At 36.0% G+C, this 22743-nt stretch overlaps 1 protein-coding gene across 2 annotated transcripts; it reads right to left on the reverse strand.

The window, feature by feature from the left end:
• Window positions 1-14794: 14794 nt before the first annotated feature.
• On the reverse strand, window positions 14795-21580 carry LOC118818463. 2 transcript variants are annotated; one of them, XM_036585723.1, is made up of 12 exons: window positions 21466-21580; window positions 21205-21246; window positions 20712-21032; window positions 19652-19708; window positions 18684-18779; window positions 18353-18377; window positions 17311-17339; window positions 17192-17216; window positions 17022-17074; window positions 16704-16728; window positions 16069-16136; window positions 14795-15860 (listed from the first exon to the last, which is right to left on the reverse strand). In XM_036585723.1, the coding sequence occupies exons 1-12, from the start codon at window positions 21488-21490 to the stop codon at window positions 15757-15759; spliced, it is 870 nt and encodes a 289-aa protein (XP_036441616.1). In that variant the 5' UTR covers window positions 21491-21580; the 3' UTR covers window positions 14795-15756. The 2 variants fall into 2 exon arrangements, with proteins under 2 accessions (XP_036441616.1, XP_036441615.1); XM_036585722.1 differs by having other exon boundaries at window positions 18684-18794.
• Between the last annotated feature and the right edge of the window lie 1163 nt (window positions 21581-22743).

Raw genomic sequence — 22743 nt, forward strand, 5'->3', positions numbered from 1 at the left:
TCCTGTTTGCTTTGCTTCACGGGTGTCATATTTTTTGGAAGTGTAGACGCAACTGTAGATACCCGAGTCTTCCTGACTCACATTTCGAATAGAAAAATGTGCATGACTTTTATTATGTAAAGCCTTTGATAGCCTTTTATCTCCATCCTTCAGCAGGTACATATGGAGAGTAGAAGGTTCTAGGTAGTCGGAGATGCTACAGGTCAATTTTATGTCCTCTCCTTTAGCCACAGTGGTCCTTGCAGATTGTATCATAGCATTCTGAAGGAGACCTGTTGACACAAAGTTACCCCAAAATTACCCATACAGTTGTTCACAATAAAAGCTGTTATTACACAGCTGTCTCTCTGTAAAAGTAAACAATGTAGCAGCATTAAAAACCATTCAGTAAATATAAAATAAACAATAAAAGCATTCTTTACCATGCGGTTGAATGTAGACAATGTTTTCTCCAGTCATTCTCACCTCACTGAGAGAGTAATTAGAAATTGAATACACACAGCTGTAGCTACCTGAGTGTTGTTGTTCAACATTACTAAGAAGGAACATTGTGGAAAATGAGTTGATGCTACAGTTCGCTGTCTTGATGCTGTTCCCAATTCCATTTAAACACAGGTAAACATAGACCTTGGTGCAGTCTTTATTCACTGTGATGCTGCATGTCAGTGTCAGGTCTTCATCCTCTCTTAAAGAGCTCTTTGTTTCTGTGATCTTCGCTGGCAAGATTTCACCTGAGAGCAGAAGCAGATAGATTACCAAACCCATCTATATGCAGTAATCAAAGATAATTGAATAACAGAAATATGACCTACCAAAAACTTCCAGTGAGGCTGAGTTACGTCCTGTTATATTCATCTTACATGCAGCGTCTTTCTCCCCCGAATAAACGCAGGTGTACACGCCTGAATCTTTCACAGTAGCTTTGTCAAAGACAAACACAGTATCGTCTTTACTTTCTCCAAGTTCGGCTGTCTTCACTGTGGCACCGTTCTTGCAGAGGTGCACATAAACCCTCTGTGTTCTTACATCAGTAACTTTGCACTTAAATTTCACTTCTTGACCTTCCGTCAATTTGGACTTACATCATCAGGACTTTCTAGTTATGAGAAAAGAATTCCACAAAAAAAAACATATCAAATGCTGAAAAGACTTTAATAAAAAAGAAAAAGACATACTTCCAAAGTAGTCACGTTATGGGTTACCTTTCTGAAGAGATGTGGACAGTATGATTAAGACTGATTCATGAGAAAGAAAAAAAATATATATACAGGTTGTTAAGATTTGTTTTTCCAAACAGTAAATTATGGCAAATAAGAGAATTAGAAGATAAATTTTAGTAAATCTTTAAGTAAAATAAGTGAATCTTAATTTTATATAAAACTGAACGTCGAGGACTACCATCGTGAATGTTAATACTTACATGTAACCATCAGGATTTTCTTCATTTTGAATGTGGTTTGCTGTGACTTTGTTTTTACTGGTCAGTTCTCAGAGTCTTCATACATCAGTCCTGCTTTTCCGTGCATTTGATAGTGTTCAGTCCACTGTGCCGGTGTGCTCTCACTGAAGCCACCTCTAGACTGACCAAACAAACAATGACACGCACTAACAAATTCAGACTTCGGGCATAGGTGATTTGTTGAGAAGGATCAATGATATTCTCTCCCTTTCATACTATTTTATATATAATTTGTGATTATTTTATGAAATTTGACAGCATATACTGTATTATTGTTGTCCTAAAAACACAAATATCTCCAAAATGATAATCAATCGTTTCATCAGTCATTTCTGTTGGTCCATTGAGATACATGTTTTTTGTTGTTTGTTTTGTTTTTGTTTTGCTTTTTTTATTTTTGTTCTTGTTTTTTTGACATTATACTTGTGCCTGTGGGCAGATGACATGGATGTGTGTGAGTTGCACAAAACTATCAAAGTTAACTTTAAATGTAAACACTGCCACTGCAGTGAAATAGCATATATCTAACATTCAGTATAATGAATTTAATTTTAAATCCCATGACAGTTTGTAGTTATTTGGGGCTGACAGCTAACTACAGTGTAGTTACAGTTCTTAACACGTGTTGAACACTGTTCATAAGGCTACATGACACTTACTTAAGTCATTTGTTTAAAAGAAAACATTTTACATTCCATTGGTGTCAAGCTGACAGAACATCTATCAGATAACACAGGTTTTTCTGACAGTAAGTTAATGTAGTGATACTTTCTCTGATAAAATGACAGAGTTTATATCTCAGTGAGTGCCACAGTCACATAATGTTGATAATATGGTATATCTTGCCAAGTCAGTTTGTTTGAAAAGTGACCTTTATAATAGTGTTTCATAGTTAATAGATAGCTAACAGGAACTAAGCAGGGACAAATGAATAGTGCTGCATTAACACAATAAACTACTGTTAACTGCCACTGTTAACTTACCTGACTTAACTTGTCTAAGCATCAGCATCAGTACTTGAATAACACTGAACAAGTACATAGCAGTTTTAATATGTAACAGTACTGAGGCTTGTGCACATATAGACCCCAGGGGGGGACTTGAACCCTTAACGTTTTGCTCTTAGACTGGACAAGTTCCTTCTTTGTTTATGTGTACAATTGCTGTATTTTATATTGCATTATTCAAGGCCCACTTCAGCAATGAGCCTCAACCAGGAATCTCACCTGGGTCAGCATGGGTTTTACAAGACTCCTCTGAAGCAGTACTGAGCACCTGTGGTTCTTCTCAGTAACTCAGACTTATCATGCATCACCACAGCACTGACAATCCTACCAATAAAGCACTGAAAATTTCTTTAACCCTCAAATGCCCAAAGTTTTATTACACATTTCTTTTACCTAGGAGTAGCTCAGCCCGTTTGCAGTCCCTGCAGTTACTGAATAGTAAGCTTTATTATGTAATAAGCCTGGGGTTTTCATGGGTTAAGAAAGTGTTATATCCCATAATGTGGTTATTTTGAACAACAACTAAACATATTGTTGGTAATAAGATGTTAATAACTTGCCACACCAAATTTTATTTTTGTAAAAAACATAGATATGAAAAATCTCAGAGTATTAACCAAATACTACATAGCTATTAAATATACATAAATACTGGAATAAGTAACACCACAGCTGTGCATGCTGGCAACTGGGATTTAAATCTCCGTAAAGATAGTAGTGTTGCTACTTTTGTAAATAAAAATGTTTGGTTTTATCTGAAACATGATTGCACTGTCTCACTTTATAAGAGTGTTTGAAATATACAATAATTCATGTTAAATTCATGTTCATGTTCCCCTTGAGCCCCTGGCCCCCAAAATGTCTTTACTGTCTTGGTGTACTCTGTCAGTTCCAGCTGATCAAGCCTCAGAAAAATTACATATTGTGATGCAGGTATTGTGCTGTGAAAATATAATCAGGTATTGTGATGTTATTTTTTGCCATACTGCCCAGTGGCCAGTGTTGGCCAGTAATGTATAGTTCAACAGTACATAATACATAGTTTACCTGCTCTGCATCAATTAATACTGTTTCTATGTTTCCATTTCATCTCTGCATCAGTATCATACCATTGCACATGTTTAGCATCACATCTACAAGCACTTTGAATGACAGCGGTGTTTGAAAGGTGCTATATAAATAAACTTGCCTTGCCCTACAAGTTTCAGAAATGCAGCACACCAGCTATTAATGCTAGCGTTTCTAAACAGCTGTGTGGTGTTGCTTTAATTTCTACTCTGTAATGTTCTGTGGTCAAAAGGTTCTAGCAGAGAGAGGTCTACTGAACTTTCAGTCATAGAGTAGATCAAAATGTCAAATACTATAATTGTATGCTTGTTGAAATAAATGTATAATTAATATTTCTTCTTCTTCTTCTTCTTTTTCTTCTTCTTCTTCTTATTATTATTAGTGGTAGTAGTAGTGGTTGTAGTAATTAAAATAAAGCCACTTCGCGTTATATGGCTCCTGGTCAGTAAATATACACCCCTACTGATGACATGACAAATATGCTCAGACTCCTCGCTAGTGTAATAAGGGAAGTTTAATAAATGAGTTAATAATACATTACAGCAGTTCATTCATGTCAAAAAAAAAACACCAATTTCTTACTATTCAATATTCAATAACTATCAAAAAGTGTGTTTTATTTCTTACATTTGTGAGTATATTGGATGCATTCTATTATCTCTATTATCCCTCTATTATATCTCTATTATCTACTCCATAAACATTCACTTTTTCATTGATTTATACTGAACTGGATTACACATTATACAGCATCACTGGAGAGACTGCATTATGGAATACTAAAGGATTAATAATCTTCACTTTGTCCATTTGTCCATTTAAGAGCTGGGAATTAGGAATATTTTGACCTTGTTTTGATGTCAAAAATCACTATCATACATGCAAAACACATCACTCCAACTGAGCACAGCAACCTGAAAAGATTTATCTGCCATAGAGGATCTGGAAAACAAACAAAAAAAGAATAAAAAACAATCTTTATGTTAAAATATACGTTCTGTTTATACTGCACTTACCGTATGTTTCAGTGAGAGTGGCGTCCTTTCCTAAAAGGATAATTAAAAGTAATAGTTATGATTATTTACTGCATTGACAGTTCTATACAATCTTGACTCTTTGTGTAGGTTACAAAAGAAATTCCAAAATTGCCATCACATGTTGTCATGTCATGTCTCTTACCATAGACCTGAACTTGGATTGTATTCTGTCCTGTTTCACTCAAGTCCTTCAGAGCATAATTTTGAAATGAGTACACACAACTGTAAATCCCAGAGTCGTGTTCTGAGATATTCCTCAGGATAAAAGTGTGATCGTATTTCTCTTGCAGTGGTCTCATTTTCAGCCCAGCACCATTTTTACACAGATACATGTAGATTTGTTTGAATGGTCCAGTTAAACTGGTGATTCTGCACTTCAACTCTAGGTTTTGCCCAACTTTCACTTTGGTGCTTCCATAAATCTCTGCTGGTAGTATATCAGAGGGATTATCTATTGACAGGAAACAATGGTATATTATTTGAATAGGTTGAGATCAGATTGTTATCTTGCAATTTCATTTCTGAAATATACTTACTTATTGACACAATATTATAGAAGACTATGAATAAGTATGTTTACTTTCATGCACATACTTCCAGTGGGGAACCACCAAGGCTTTCTAGGCCTCAAGTGTTAACACCAGTAAATCTAGCAAGATTAGAAATACACTTCTTTCATTACGTTTTTGTTTGGAACAAAATGGTTCAAATCTTGAAAAGGTTAATGGAAAATTGTCCAGTCAGAATGTTTTCTCCATTGTATCTTTATAGATACCGCTACGCTAACTCTCCCATTGGTTAGGTTTTTGTTTTACATTTATGATCTAAACTGAAGTCTTAGCTCGAAGAGTCCTGATTTGCTACTGTATATTCCAAAGGTATATACATCTATTCTTGAGCGATACAACCATCAAAACAGCCATCAGAATTTTTTTTGGCAAAAATAAACTATTAATAAATGCATAGTTAACAGGGCTGTTTTTGCATAAATTAAGATAAAGCACTATGAACAGAATATTTAATCTTACATCCACACTCGTCTCAACATTCTAGGGGAAAATACCTATTAACTTAAGTGTTGAGATATAGTGCATCTATTACCTTACTTTAAATTCACTTTCATATGTACTTTCATAATATGTGATATAGTAATACTTACTACATTGTAATTTAATGTCGTCATTCAGCTTGCTTATTAATTCATTTTAATTAATAACATCATCGCTCATTGTACAACTCTTTTTTTCATTGAGCTGAATACCAATCATTTCAATCAAACCATTGTTTTACATATTATACAACAATAAAGCACATTCCAACCTACATTAATTTGACTCCAGGTGGTCATGAAGTATAGATAAATATAGATACATGAAGTATAGATACATTCTATTAAACATTTTAAACATGTGATTAAATATATCAAATGTGCAGTTAGAAACTCAAATGCTTCACTTGCACAACAATAGCAGAAGTTGTATATCTTACCATACACCTTGACTTGGATTGCATGCTGTCCATTTGTGCTCACGTTCTTCGGTGGATGTTTGTTAAATGAGTACACACAACTGTAACGGCCGGAGTCCAGCACTGAAACATTTTTCAGAATGAAGGTGTGGTGGGCTTCATTTCTAAGTAGCTCCATTTTAAACATGACACCATTTTTACACAGATACATGTGGATCTGATGACCTGCTTTCCTTTTGCTGAAGATGCTGCATTTTAACTCTAAGTCTTGTCCAGCTTTTACTTTAGTGTGTCCCAAGATTAGGGCTGGTAGGATATCAGAGGCATCATCTGCCAAAACAAAACAAGGTTGATTTACATCAATTTAAAAGCTTTCACACATCATAGATTAAGAGCATGTATATTTGATATACATACCTTGACAAAAAGATAGCAGCATCATTAATGAAATGCCTTTTTTATTAATGAAACAGAAAAAAATATAGTCTTTTAAGGCCTTTTTAAGTTTTTCTATTTGAGCTCATATTAAAATAACATGATAACATGATAATCATAATGTTAATCATTATGGTTATCATTATGTTAATAATGTTACAGTCTATTTTCATAATATTATGAACATAAATCAAATTAGATGTTTACATTGAAGACACATAGATTAATCAACTTACATACTATGAGGTAAAGAGCATCCATCACTGACTTCAGATTAACAATTGTATGTACTTCCTATAATTCACATCCTCATTCAGGTTACTGTCCAATGGCAGATCTGAACTGCTGTTACTACACATGTGATTGGCTTAGTTTGATATAATATGCACTCACTGCTACTTTATTAGGTACACCTGCATTGTATCTACACTCTGTGTCCATTTTTACCATATAGATACACATTGTAGTTCTACAATTACAGATTGTGATCCATCTGTTTCTCTGTATCATTTATTAACCTTTCGTTATCCCCTACGGTAAAGACCCCTACATGACCATCAGTGAGTATTATTTTGATGGTGGATCATTCTCAGCATTGCAGTGACCCTGACATGTGTGTGTTGTGCTGGTCGGAGTGGATCAGACACAGCAGTACTGCTGGTGTTTTTAAGCACTGCGTCCACTCACTGTCCACTCTTAGACACTCCTATTTTTTTGGTCCGCCTTATTGATGTTGTTAGAGTTGACAGCTCATCTACTGCACATGGTAACAACCCTGCAGGCACAGGACGTCAATTTGCCGTCAGACAGACGTTGGACTCCAACGTTGGACAGACGTTGAATTTTGGTTGAAAATGAAAATCGGGCTGACGCCAAAACCCAACGTTGGCTTGACGTCAACTCCCGACGTTGGACAGAGGTTGAATTTTGGTTGAAAATGAAAATCGAGCTGACGTCAAAACCCAACGTTGGCTTGACATCAACTCTCCGACATTGGACAGACGTTGAATTTTGGTTGAAAATGAAAATCGGGCTGACGCCAAAACCCAATGTTGGCTTGACGTCAACTCCCGATGTTGGACAGACGTTGAATTTTGGTTGAAAATGAAAATCGAGCTGACGTCAAAACCCAACGTTGGCTTGACGTCAACTTTCCGACGTTGGACAGACGTTGAATTTGAGATGAAAATGAAAATCGGGCTGACGCCAAAACCCAACGTTGGCTTGACGTCAACTCCCGACGTTGGACAGAGGTTGAATTTTGGTTGAAAATGAAAATCGGGCTGACACCAAAACCCAACGTTGGCTTGATGTCAACCCTCCAATGTTGAATTTTAGTTGAAAATGAAAATCGGGCTGACGCCAAAACCCAGCGTTGGCTTGACGTCAACCCCTGACGTTGGACAGAGGTTGAATTTTGGTTGCAAATGAAAATCAGGCTGACGTCAAAACCCAGCTTTGGCTGTGCATCAACCTCCAACGACGGACAGAGCATTTGGGTGCCTTGCTCAAGTGCACTACGGTTGCCAATAGGAAGAGTCTGGGATTGAACTGCCAACCCAACAACCCGCTCTACCACCTGGGCCAGATTTGGCTACCCACTTTAGTCCCCAGCCAGGTGTGGCCCTGCAGGATGCCACATTCATTTATTGCAGATCATGCAAAATATTAGTAATATCTGTGATTAGTATTAGTAATATTTCTTCTTATTAAATAATAGGTGTCAAAAGCCATTTTAGAATGAAAACTCCATGTTGATTCTGGTTAAATAAATAAAAACAGTAAATGAATGAAGGAACAAAGGCTTCACCTTTGTGACAGGTCATTCTTGAGCAAAGTGGAGAGGCCACTGGAATACAGGCTAAATCTGACATCTACCTTGGAGCACTGTTCAAATGTAATTTCACAGACATTTTATTTTAAATCAGAGATAGCAAACATGTCTAAAAAAATCATACTTAAGCGCGGAATAAAAAACATGAAGTATAGGTGTCCCTGAAGTATAGGTGTCAACCCATTCAATGTGCCTTCATAAAATACATGCATACATGAGATCAAGCCAACTGTGTATGAGACACTGTTTTGCGGTTTAATTTGATAAACAGCTGTGTTTTGTGATTCTGTCTGCAATAATTCATATGATTACGGGAGGATTTTTTCCACAGTAAACAAATACAAACCTGGATAAATCAAAATCTGTCCACTTTCTGATGCCTAAGAAAAGAGGAAATGCATTCAACTATTATTTACTTATTTAATTTCCAGATAACATAGTTTTTGTGCTAAACTGTACAACAAATCCCTTTACCTAGTAATCTGAAATAACACCACAATCAGCATTTCCAACAGATCCCTCTACAGACTGAATATGCTCAGTCACTTTGGTAGTTGTTTCACTGTAAGCAGTCACAGAGCTCAAATAACAGCTTTTCTGGAAGGCATGGGTTTTAGAAACTGAATAATGAGGCAAGAACTCCACAACTGTAAGATCTGTAACAACAAGAAGGTTTTTGTTCTAACAAACATTAAGGAACCCATAATCAAAATTTAGCTACTTACAGGTCGAACTAATGTAAAGCACTCCTGGCAGTGAACTCTCATATGAACCAGGAAATATTGCCTCATTTTAACAATGACAGCATTCATTTTGAATCAGTTTTCTAGTTCTACTGACTTTCACAGAAGGATGATGTGTGTGCAGAAGAGAGGACCTGCTACTGCTGTCACAAGACAATGTGCTAGCCCAGAGTAAACGCTCTAGACCCAAGCTAACGTGCTAACTTTGAGCTAATGTCCTAACCGCAAACTAAAGCGCTGTACCATTATGGCATAACACTCAAAAAGCACAGGCTATTCCTTTTAAATGCTCAGAGTAGTTAGCTAACGTTAGCTAAGGAATAAGTTAACATTAGCCATGATGAATTAGCAATTAAGGGTAATGTAGCTAAACCTTGTACTGATAGCCATTACATTAACTTAGCTACCCTGTGCTTTTCAAGTGTTATGCTAAAATGGTACTGTTAGAAAGTTTTCATTTTCCATACTGGAACCTTATAATTTGAAATTATTCAATTATTTCTCTTCCATTTGCCTTCTTTTCAAACCTAGCTGCCAGCTTGTCCATATGAAAATGGTGAACTTGTGCTGGAAAATTCATTAAATGAGGGTCTTAACCTTCAAAAGGTGAACTCTGGTTGCACTTATGACATGCCAGACTAGGGTCAAAGGTACCGAGGTGTAAATCAGCCAATCTGCTGCAGCATAAGGGTGTGGCCCTCTTCCTTCATCCACATTGTTGGGCCACAACATTCATGTCAGAATTGGCCCTTAAACGTAGATATACAAGTTAAGACCATGCACAGCTGTCCAGTATCTGGCCCAATTCTGACCCACACTTGGGTATGTAAGCCAGAATTGAAGGTTAAAACTCTGACACCATGGCCTAAAACCAACATTGGCATAAGACGTGTGGAAGACGTTGGATCTTGGTTACATGGCACCGCAATTTTAAACCAACAAAATATCAACTTCTATTAATGTTAGAATGTCATGTCGAAATCACCATACAGATGACTGCATGTCAGTATTATATGTCAATATGAGGTTGACATGTGACGTTTGAAAGATGTTGGATTTTGGTTACCTGACACCACAATTTTAAAACCAACAAAATGTCAACGTCTAATGATGTGAGAATATCACGTCAAATTAACATTAAGATTATGGCGTTAAATAGACATTGGGTTTTAGTTACCATACCTCATGACTGCATGTCAGTATTATACGTCAATATGATGTTGGGATGTGATGTTTGGAAGACGTTAGATTTTGGTTACTATACATCATAACTTAAAACCAACCAAAATATCAACGTCTAATGATGATAGAATGTAACATCAATTTGACGTTAAGGTTATGACGTTAAATGGATGTTGGGTTTTGGTCACCATACCTCACGACTGCAAGTCAGTATTCTACATCAATATGACGTTGGGATGTGATGTTCGGAACAGGCTAGATTTAGCTTTTTTTTACATCACAACTTAAAACCAACAAAATACCAACGTCAGCTGTTGTCATTATTCTACGTCAAATTGACGTTGGGATGTAATGCATGTCAGGATGTAATGCATGTCAGTATTCTATGTCAATATAAGGTTGGGATGTGACGTTTAGAAGACGTTGGATTTGGTTAGAATGTTACGACAATCTGACGTTAAGGTTATGACATTAAATAGACGTTGGGTTTTGGTCACCATACCTCACGACTTCATGTCAGTATTCTACGTCAATGTGATGTTGGGATGTGACGTTTGGAAGACATTGGATTTGGGTTACTTTACATCACAGCTTAAAACCAACAAAATATCAACGTCTAATGATGTTAAAATGTTACATTAATTTGACGTTAAGGTTATGACTTTAAAAAGACATTGGGTTTTGGTCACCATACCTCACGACTGCATGTCAGTATTCTACGTCAATCTGACATTGGCATGTGACGTTTGGAAGACGTTGGATCTTGGTTAGTGAACATCACACCTTAAAACCAATAAAATATCAACGCCTAATGATGATAGAGTGTTACGTCAATCTGACGTTAAGGTTATGACGTTAAATAGACATTGGGTTTTGGTCACCATACCTCACGCCTACATGTCAGTATTCTACATCAATCTGACGTTGGGATGTGACATTTGGAAGACATTGGATTTTGGTTACTTTACATCACAACTTAAAACCAACAAAATATCAACGTCTAATGATGTTAGAATGTTACATCAATCTGACGTTAAGGTTATGACGTTAAATAGACGTTGGATTTTGGTCACCATACCTCATGATTATATGTCAGTATTCTACGTCAATCTGACGTTGGCATGTGACGTTTGGAGAACTTTAGACTTTGGTTACAATACATCACAACTTAAAACCAACAAAATATCAACGTCTAATGATGTTAGAATGTTACATCAATCTGATATTAAGGTTATGACCTTAAATAGACGTTGGGTTTTGGTCACCATACCTGATGAATACATGTCAGTATTCTACGTCAATATGATGTTGGGATGTGACGTTTGGAAGATGTTGGCTCTTGTTTACCTTATATCATAAAACCAACAATAATATCAACGTCTAATGATGTCAGAATGTTACGGCAATCTGACGTTAAGGTTATGACGTTAAATAGACGTTGGGTTTTGGTCACCATAACTTACGACTGCATGTCAGTATTCTACATCAATCTGATGTTGGGATGTGACGTTTGGAAGATGTTGGCTCTTGTTTACCTTATATCATAAAACCAACAATAATATCAACGTCTAATGATGTCAGAATGTTACGGCAATCTGACGTTCAGGTTATGACGTTAAATAGATGGTGGGTTTTGGTCACCATAACTTACGACTGCATGTCAGTATTCTACATCAATCTGATGTTGGGATGTGACGTTTGGAAGATGTTGGATTTTGGTTACTTTACATCACAACTTAAAACCAACAAAATATCAACGTCTAATGATGTTAGAATGTTATGTCAATCTGACGTTCAGGTTATGACGTTAAATAGATGGTGGGTTTTGGTCACCATACCTCACGACTGCATGTCAGTTTTCTACGTCAATCTGACGTTGGCATGTGACATTTGGAAGATGTTGGATTTTGGTTAGTGAACATCACACCTTAAAACCAACAAAATATCAACATCTAATGATGTTAGAATGTTATGTCAATCTGACGTTTAAGGTTATGACGTTAAAGAGACGTTGGGTTTTGGTCAACATACCTTACGACTGCATGTCAGTTTTCTACGTCAATATAAGGTTGGGATGTGACGTTTGGAAGATGTTGGATCTTGGTTAGTGAACATCACACCTTAAAACCAACAAAATATCAACATCTAATGATGTTAGAATGTTATGTCAATCTGACATTAAGGTTATGACGTTGAATAGATGGTGGTTTTTGGTCACCATACCTCACGACTGCATGTCAGTATTCTACGTCAGTATGACGCTGGCATGTGACGTTTGGAAGACGTTGGATCTTGGTTAGTAAACATCACACCTTAAAACCAACAAAATGTCAACGTCTAATGATGATAGAATGTTACATCAATCTGACGTTAAGGTTATGACGTTAAATAGACGTTGGGTTTTGGTCACCGTACCTCACGACTGCATGTCAGTATTCTATGTCAATCTGACATTGGCATGTGACGTTTGGAAGACGTTGGATCTTGGTTAGTGAACATCACACCTTAAAACCAACAAAATATCAACGTCTAATGATGTTAGAATGTTACATCTATCTGACGTTAAGGTTATGACGTTAAATAGACGTTGGGTTTTGGTCACCATACCTCACGACTGCATGTCAGTATTCTAATGTCAGTATGACATTGGCATGTGACGTTTGGAAGATGTTGGATTTTGGTTACTTTACATCACAACTTAAAACCAACAATAATATCAACGTCTAATGATGTTAGAATGTAACGTCAAGCTGACGTTAAGGTTATGACGTTAAATAGACGTTGGGTTTTGGTCACCATACCTTACGACTGCATGTCAGTTTTCTACGTCAGTATGACGTTGGGATGTGATATTTGGAAGATGTTGGATTTTGGTTACTTTACATCACAACTTAAAACCAACAAAATATCAACGTCTAATGATGTTAGAATGTTACGTCAATCTGACGTTAAGGTTATGACGTTAAATAGATGTTGGGTTTTGGTCACCGTACCTCACGACTGCATGTCAGTATTCTACGTCAATCTGACGTTGGCATGTGACGTTTGGAAAACGTTGGATCTTGGTTAGTGAACATCACACCTTAAAACCAACAAAATATCAACGTCTAATGATGTTAGAATGTTACGTCAATCTGACGTTCAGGTTATGACGTTAAATAGACGTTGGGTTTTGGTCACCACACCTCACGACTGCATGTCAGTATTTTACGTCAATCTGACGTTGGCATGTGACGTTTGGAAGACGTTGGATTTTGGTTACTTTACATCACAACTTAAAACCAACCAAATATCAACGTTGGCTGTCGTCATTATTCTACGTCAATTTGACGTTGGAATTAGACGTTGTGTGTATGTTGAATTTTGGTCATCCGACGTCACGACCAACATTCAACCAGATATCAACGTCTTTTGACATTGGTGGCCAGCTAGGAAGACCTGAGGTGTTTAAAAAAATCCTTGTACCAATAAAAACACACACATATGCCACTACCTTGTCTGTGTTACTGCAGTGCTGAGAATGACCGTGACCTTTTAATTTTTACCCGATTTTCTCCCCAATTTAGTCGTCTCCAGTTCCACCCGCTAGTTAGGACTCCCCCAATCACACGATGCTATCAATGCTAGGAGGGTGAAGGCTAACACAGGGCTTCCTCCGAGACCTGTGAAGCCAACCACCGCTTCTTTTTGAACTGCCGCTCACGCAACGTCAATGGACAGCTGAACGCGCTCGGAGGAAAGCGCCAACCGCCAGATCTGTTACGTCAGCTAACAGACGCCTGTGCTGACTAGCATCGCGCTGAGTGATGGGGGGAGAAGGAGGGGCCATCCTACCCACCCAGAGAGAGCAAGGCCAATTGTGCTCTCTCAGACGGCTACGGATGGCTGTAGCCGGGAGTCTGGCGATCTCCTGATGATAGGGCCAACGCTTAGACGGTTGCGCCACTCGGGAGCTGACCCTTAATGAATGAGGTGAAGTGGGGCTAACAAATGTGCAAATAAAAAAGTGGACTACAATCTGAAATTTTAAGTGAACTTTTAAAACTGAGAAATATGGCTGGAAACAAGGTAGGAGTAGCTAATAAAGTGGCCAGTCAATATATAATGTAACAAACAGTGACCACGCTGTCAGAAACAAAGGATACTGTACAAGTACATTTGTGGTCTACAAACAATGTAAATGTACCCTCAAAGGGAGAACAGTGATCTTAAGGTCCAACTTTGTACCTTAAATATTTTTTCCCAAAGGTAAGGTACACAACAGAACATTAAAATAAAAAAGGTTAGAGTCAAGACAAGGCACATGAAGTCAGTGCAACTTAAAAATCTATTTGCAATGAAACATGGTGAAGTGTATGTTCTGTAGTTAAAGGTTCTGAAGACATACCCTTGAGGGTACCAACCCAATGACAGTTTAGTACTTCTTTTTCTGAGATTGCACCTGATGTAAGAAAGTACCATTCAATTACATCACTCCATTCATCCTCATAGTCTTAGTTAAGGTTTACTGTGATTTACTTTACCAGTCAGTCCCTATTTTCTCCCTGTTTTGCATCTGAATAATCCCACCTTGGGCCTCCATTTAATATCCAGAACATGTTGTTTATTGGGGTAAACAAAATGTAATTAAGGAGTTATATGTAATTAAAATACATACAAATGTATTTTGTGTGAACAGAAATGTTCAGTACACAACCCTCACTTTGACAAAAACATATTGCCAGTAAGTTTCTTTCTGCTGTAAAACAGTAACAAGTTGTAAAGTATGGAATAGATAGATACGGAAGATTCAAATTAATGCCAGCCATCACTTACATTCACAAGGGAAAAACAGAATTGTCACTCAGCAATTCAGGGCAGCAGTGAATAAGTACATAAGATGTTCACTTAGTAAGAAACTGACTACATTCATAATTTAGTGATTTTAATGGTTAGTCATATTCTTCATTTTAATGCTATATTTCAGCAAATACAAGGTTTGAGTGCAGGGCACAGCATTAACAATGCATGCATGTGTGTGTGTGTGCGTGTGTGTGTTTTATTTTATACATTGATCTGCCATAGACATAATTTATCAGCATTAAACAAATTAAAAATGAATTCAGTGATTCTGAAAAGTCTGGCTAAAGAATCTTTAGATCTTTTTAAAGTTTGATTGATCTAGAGTTGTTGTCATACATCATAATTAATTAATAATAATAAAAGTGTTCTGTGTATAAACAGGAAATAAACATCCTAATTGTGTGAAGCATGAAAAGTTTACTGTAATGTTGATTTATTATAGCCTACATACAGACTATAAATCATCTAAAAACAAGAAACTTTTGATGGTAATTGTAAATACCTGAGAGCTCATTACTTCTGCCTTTATTATTTTAATAAAACGTGATATTTTCATGTGGCGTGCTGGCCTAATGAAACATGTTTAATTATATAATATAAGTGAATAAGATCTTTAAGACTTTAATCAAACCTTTCAAGAAGTTTTACAAAAACACAAAATGTCTAATAAAGCACAAAACAACTATTCATACATAAAAAATTCATCATGAGCAATTTTCTTTTTCCTCTTCTGTACTTTTGCATAGACAGCAACTGAAGAAGGTTGTTCTGAATCGATTTTCACATCTGGTGAAAAAAAAACAGCACAGTTAGCTTAGTGTTCTCCACTGTGTACAGCTCCTCTGACAGCATCCATTAAAGCAGTTGTTGACCACAGTTAAAATCTTTTCATAAAAGATGTACACTGTGGTCATGACTACAGGCATTGCCCCTTTAACATTTGTCATATTTCACTATGACTGTGAAAGTCCACAATGTATATAAACATACATACCAGGGTGCTCTGCTACGCTGTACACAGCACTGCCTTGAGCCAGACTGTACACTCCACTCTCAGCATAACTAGACAGAGAGAAATGAGTTTAATTAAAGATTTTAGTAACGCTTCCTTTGAAGACCACCAACATAAGGACCTTATTACGCATGAATAAGCATTGAATAACATATTTATAAAGTAAAACTTGAGTATTTATGAACAGCTCATGTTATTAATCACAAGGTGACAAAAGACGTTTTATGAAGTAAATAACATTAACAAGTACAAATGTTCAGTTTATAAGATGTTACAAAAGGAATAATTGTCTCTCACTCTTATGTCAACTCCTTAAAATGTCAGGCTTACTACATTTACTTCATAAACCATCCTATGTCATGTTGCAATCAATGGAATAAGCTGTCCATAAATACTCAACTATTGCTTTATAAGTACATAATTTAATACTTATTAATGTGTTATGAAGTCCTTATGTAGGTAGCTTTCAAATAAAGTGTTACCCAGATTTTTCACCAAATAAGTCATGTTCTCTGCGCTTATTTTTACATTTTCATTAATGTTTTAAGATTTGCTATTTAATCCAAGACTAGATATCTTTGTCCAGAACAGCAGCCAGAAGAGATGTTGTTACTTACCAAGCATCTCCTGGACTTGTGCTAACTGTGAATAAAATAATATTAGAAATTAGATGTAATATTACATTTCTATATCTTTATTACAATTACTGTATTGGCGACATCAGACCTCCTGATCCCTGTTGTAAACATCTTCAATCCTTGATCTAAATTATGGCGCATTCCCCTCTCCCTACATGCCCTGCCCAAATACCACCCCCACAGTGAATTCCTTGTTAAAAAAACTTTAAACGTGGCTCCAATTGAACGGCTGACAAAATTGTACATATAAGTAATAAATTCAGGTAAATCCCATGATACCCGAGTAAGTGATGTTACCGTTAAATTCTGGTATTGTGGAGTATTCACACATGTCATCAAAGGATTCTGTCCTGTAAGATTTATGACATAAAATAGCATCAGGCTACTAAATTCCATTTGAAGAAAATGTTTCAATCTTTTAGAAAAAAATATATTTTTACTGTAGATGTCATTACAACAAACTGTACCTGTTCACTGCCTGTGTCACTTGCACTGAGCCATTATAATAGAGAGGAAAGCAATATGAATTTACCTTACATGAACAATTCACAGGTTACGATTAATATAACACTCTGTGGGGAATTACCTTCACAGTGGCCTGTATTATCCTGTCCACTGAAACAGAGAAAAGAAAAAGATATTTTTTTATAAAGCCTTAAATACAGTTTATAGAAATATTCTGACATGCTAATACAATAGTCCCAGCCCTGGTTCCCCTGCTCTGCATGCTTTGGTGATTCTGCTCTAACACATCTGATTCAACAAATTAGCGAATTGACAAGTTTTCCTGAAATGAAGTGGGTGTGCTTGAGCAGGAAAACACTACAAGCAGAGCAGGGGTAATCCAGGATTGGGCTGAATGATTTGGACAAAATATATAACTGGATTTATTCATTTACTTAAATGCATCTAAATTTATTTAAATATGTTGAACATCAAAACTTTTTTTATGATATAACAATGAAAATATTCAGAGGCCCCTATCAGTCAGCTCAGTGCCAGCTAATGTGGGTTACGGTTTCTGTTTTCGCAGTTTTGGCAGCTAAATAGAAAACAGTGCTAAAAGTACGTCCTAACGCATTTCTTCTGTGCAACCAGACAACAAATTTGTCTGTGTTGCTGGTAATGCAAAAGAGGACGCTAATACTTTTAGCCACCAGCCTCCTCTTATACTATTCAGAAAGAAGCTTTAAAATCAAGTTTTCTAAAGTTGCTTTTAGTAAAGAGCATGTTAGTTGAATGTCTGTTACAAGATGAGAAATTATTTATTTGTAACAATAGCTAATGCTATTAGCGTGACCGCAAATTGTCTGACAGTTATGCTTTTGCATTGTTAGAATGAATGGATGATGAGTAGAACAGAGCATTCAGGATCAGGACTTTTAGTTTTTATTTTTTGTTTGTTTGTTTGGTTTTTTTTGAGTTGAAAGATAAAGCCAGACTGCTGACCAGTAATTGTGCTTGTATTGTCAGTGGGTATTGACAATACACACACATTTGTTTCCATTAGGCTGAATCTGCTCTCTTAAAAGTTGTTAAAACGACATTCTTGATTTCAGCATGAAAACTATTCATCACTCAGCTCCACTCCAGCATCAGTTATTCTGCTAATTACATGTTTAATATACCTTTGTTCTTGGTTGTGGCACAACTCTGCAACGACAAAAATGATAAATATGTTATTGGACAATCTTCTCATAAGATATTTACATATATAAAAAGGCTGGAGAATGTGTCAGATGTGCTTTGCTCTGATGGGCTGATGCAGTTTCTCCTAATTAACTCCAGTGTTTGTAGTAGGACACTGCTGCTGCTGCTGCGGCTGCTGCCGCTGTTTTGCTTTAAAGAGATGTTTGACTGGGTGACTGTGCTGGTATGTGTTTCATATGTCTTATTTGTCATGTACTTTTACACTGACATCTCAGTCCTGCTTAGCAAAAGTAATAAAGTAATACTTACTTGTAAACATTCTGGATCTATTACGGTACATTCCAAGAAAAAGTATCACAGCCAGAAGCAAAACAAGAAGTAGAATCAACAGGTATTCCAGAGAAACTGTTGGCAGAACACCTACAAAAATAATATCCGTTATTAACACAGGAATGAGAAATTAACATGTAACATTTCTTTTCCAAGGCTATTTGCGAAAATTTATTATTATTTTTTTTTTGCAATGTTTATGGTTACATATCTTGGCATTCTAGTCCTTGGCTGGATTTCCCAATATTAATGAGATTAAACAACAATGAATATGTTTGTGTTATGTTGGCAAGAACTTCCTGAGGTTCTTCATAATTGCTTTATGCGATTTTGAATATTTTCTTTGTTAATTCCAAAAAAAAACTTAAATAATCAAGACAAATTGACAAGATATGACCAGTTACATGCATCTCATATCTTGTACTTTAGAAGCCGATCATAATAAAAACTGAACTCAGGAATTGATTCCTAAGACTAGGTCATAATTATGTCTAGTTTAGAGTTTACATCCTACTGCTGAAAAATAATAAGGAAATAAGCTGAGAATGACAAAAGTATAGTTTAAAATAAAGTTGAACATTCTAACATGATCAAGATAGACACAGCCTCTCAGTTTGAGTAGAACAGCCCAGAACTGATTTACAAAATAAACAACAGGGTAAATTGGCTCTATATAAATATGACAGTATAGTGTATTTTTCTATTTGGTGCAAAGGAAGCAGATATCATACTTAGACATTCAGGAAGTGTCTGTACAGAAATGACTAAGCTTAAGAAAGTTTACGATGCATTTAGCGCTAAAAGCTTTTAAAAAATCTGCCACAGTCCATTTATATATTACAGGGTATGACTGACCTAAACCTCTAATCTTAAATTCTAATTTTTGATGATTTATACCTTTATAATTTAATATGATTATTAAGAAAACATGACTTTATATCTTTTACCACTGAGCTGGACTTGGTCATTGTTTTGTTCATTTGTGTTCATATTCTTTTCTCCCACTGAAAAGGAAAAAAAAGGAAAAACAAGATAATGTTACATAAATGATGAGTCAAAAACTGTTTTCATCACAAATGTCAGAGTAAGAGATGTTTGGAAATGGTAAAAATATTGCATTTGTTTCATTTCACATAGTGCAATGTATTTTATCATTCCCCGGTTCACGTTCACTTTAAGACTGCACTAAACATGTGCTGTCCTTATATTGATAATATTAACCCACCAATGTACAAAGGAGGCGTGAAAAATGTTCTATGATCCCTGAAACAAATCATAACTGCCAAATTTACAAGCCATTTCTTCGTTAACCCTGCTCAAGCAACAGCTATCAGACACACACTCACTTTCTAAACCGCTTATCCTTCTGGGTCGCTGGGGGGAGGTCAGAAAGCATTGTATATAAGTAAACAAAAACAATTGGCTCACAGTTCCATTACATACTTGGCCACAATGCTGCAGGTATTACCATAATTCAAAGAAATAAAAAGGCAAATAAAAGCAGCGTATTACTGTGATTAAAATTGTGACAACTAGTGTGCATTTCTTAGAGGTATCAAAGCTCTGAGTGTCTTGGAAGTAACACAGCGTTTCAGAATCGACTCTGGTTTGAAATTGTTTGTTTAGGTACGATTGTTTCACAAGTTCCTTCATACCTCACGTAGTATATGGTTCTTTAATCAGTCCTGTCCAGTCATTCCCTTGATTTGCAAATGGACTCTGTCCTGCTCTACTGTGGGTTACAGACATGTTTGTCAAGATCATGCACCCACAAAATTCTCTATTTAAAAGTTTTTAGAAACACCATGAAGTAAACGAGAGTACGATATTTCAGAGGGTGCACTCTTATGACAAATGATAAAATGAGAGTAGAGCAGATCAGAGTTAATTTACAAAACACTTTCAGGAAAACTCACTAATTTAAACTTTACTGAGCACGATTGACCTAAACTCAGGTTTATTTCTTGTACTGTCACATATTTTTGAGAAAACAGTCATGTCTCTTACCAGTATCCTGGACGTGGATTGATTTATGTCCAGATTTTTGTCCTGATGTGCTCACATCGTTCAGAGGATATTTGTCTATTGAATACACACAACTGTATTTCCCCGAGTCCAGCACTGAAACATTTCTCAAAATGAAGACGTGCTCATCTTTCTTTCCAAGTGGTTCCATCATCAGTCCAACACCATTTTTACACAGATACATATGGAGCTGGTCACCTGATACACTTTTGTCAAAGATGCTACACTTCAGTGTTACGTTGTCCCCAGCTTTCACAGTGGGGCTTACAAAAATATCCGCTGGCTGGAAAACAGGATGATCATCTATTGATCAGAAACAGTAACATGATGTATTAGTTAAGATCAATGTTCTTAAAATTGTTTGCTTAGTTTGTAGTAAACATGTCGTGTAGGTAAAATATGTTTATGACTACTTACTAAGATAAAGACAATGCAATCTTTATTTTATCTTATCTAGGAAAAGGAAATGAAATACCTTTTGTTTGGGATAATGTTACTGTCATCATTGCTGTAAGGTCTTTGCCGGAAAATTCCAGTAGACAAAAAAAAAGTAAAGAAAAAAAACCTTAATGACAAAATTGGTCTAAAATCTCATCAAAAGTTCTTATTATGCTTTCAGTGCTTATAAAAGGTGAATTATTCATGACAATTCACACAAAAATATTTTCAGTGAAAAGCTACTAGTTCAAAGAAAAGCCTTAATGAAAAGCTACTAATGAAAATAAAGATTACTTACATATTATGAACCACCATGTCTCCATCACTGACTAAACCAGTCACTGAACTTCAGATTAGTGTTTGTAGCCTGATCATGCAGCTGCTGGGTGATGCTTCATTAACCACACTGTAACCAGCCCAGTTCTTCTTATTAGCCAGTGAAAGCACAGAGCTGTTTAAGCAGCACTCTGGAGTTTCAGTCATTCTGTCTGTTTCAGTATAAAAACTTTTTATATTCTGACATTTTTTGATGCCACAATTGCTTTCTTAACTCTCTGATTCTGTTTGTCTGATACAGCTAAAACGTTATCAGTGCCATCCAGGTGGCCTTTAAAAGTGATGAATTAATCTCTGAACATTTCTCTTTACCAAATCAAATAAACTGTATATACTAGTTTGGATCATATAAGGCAGTTAATTAAGTTCATATTGCTTTGTTGAAATTCACTCTGTAGCCTTTAATAACAGTGGTGCTCTTCTTGCCACATTACAGTACTAACACTTTTTTTTCAAGTAAGTACATTAACAACCTGCATATTAAATAACACTACATTATACATTATTTATATTTCTTGCAAAAAGGAAACTGATGTATTTACCAGATGAATTATATTCTACTTAATTTGTTTGGCAACACATTCTTTTACCTATAATTATACTGGAATTACATGTAACACCAAATCAATGTAAAGTTTATATTGGGAAAGGTTAGTAAACTTCTCTGCAAATTTAAGATCACTATAACTCTTTATTCTCATTCATTCATCACTAATCAGTGGATTTCAAATACTTCTGTATTTTCTCTTACTTTACTCTGCTTGTGTGTTTGCGTTAACATGGTAGCTGCAGATTTAAGAAGGTAGATTGTAAAACCACAGACTTTGAACTGCACATACATCTTACATGGTGCTTCTGAAGAGCTGTTGAAGTGAGGCCTGTGTTGTTTTCTCACAGGCTTTGTCTCATTCTCTTTTATCTGCGCTGCTATTTTAATCAGCTACATTGTGAAACTGAAACAGAGCGTATATTTTTTTCTTCCTGAGCACTCTGAACACACAGCTCATTACCAAAAAATGTGAAATAGCTGTTTTTGCTAATTATCTTTTTAAATGTACTTTATTCAACTTAAATAAGTCAAATTTAAAGGTTTAATTAAAACTGAACAGGATATTTAATTCACATGCACTTGCATTCAGTGCAGGCCTCATTTTAACTATGAATTAATGTTTGTGCCCCTGTAATTGCACCTAGGGTAAGTACACGGACAACAGGAGTACCACTTTTAGGCATAGTTTTA

The sequence above is a fragment of the Colossoma macropomum genome, unplaced genomic scaffold (assembly GCF_904425465.1).
Source record: "Colossoma macropomum unplaced genomic scaffold, Colossoma_macropomum, whole genome shotgun sequence".
NCBI lineage: Eukaryota > Metazoa > Chordata > Actinopteri > Characiformes > Serrasalmidae > Colossoma > Colossoma macropomum.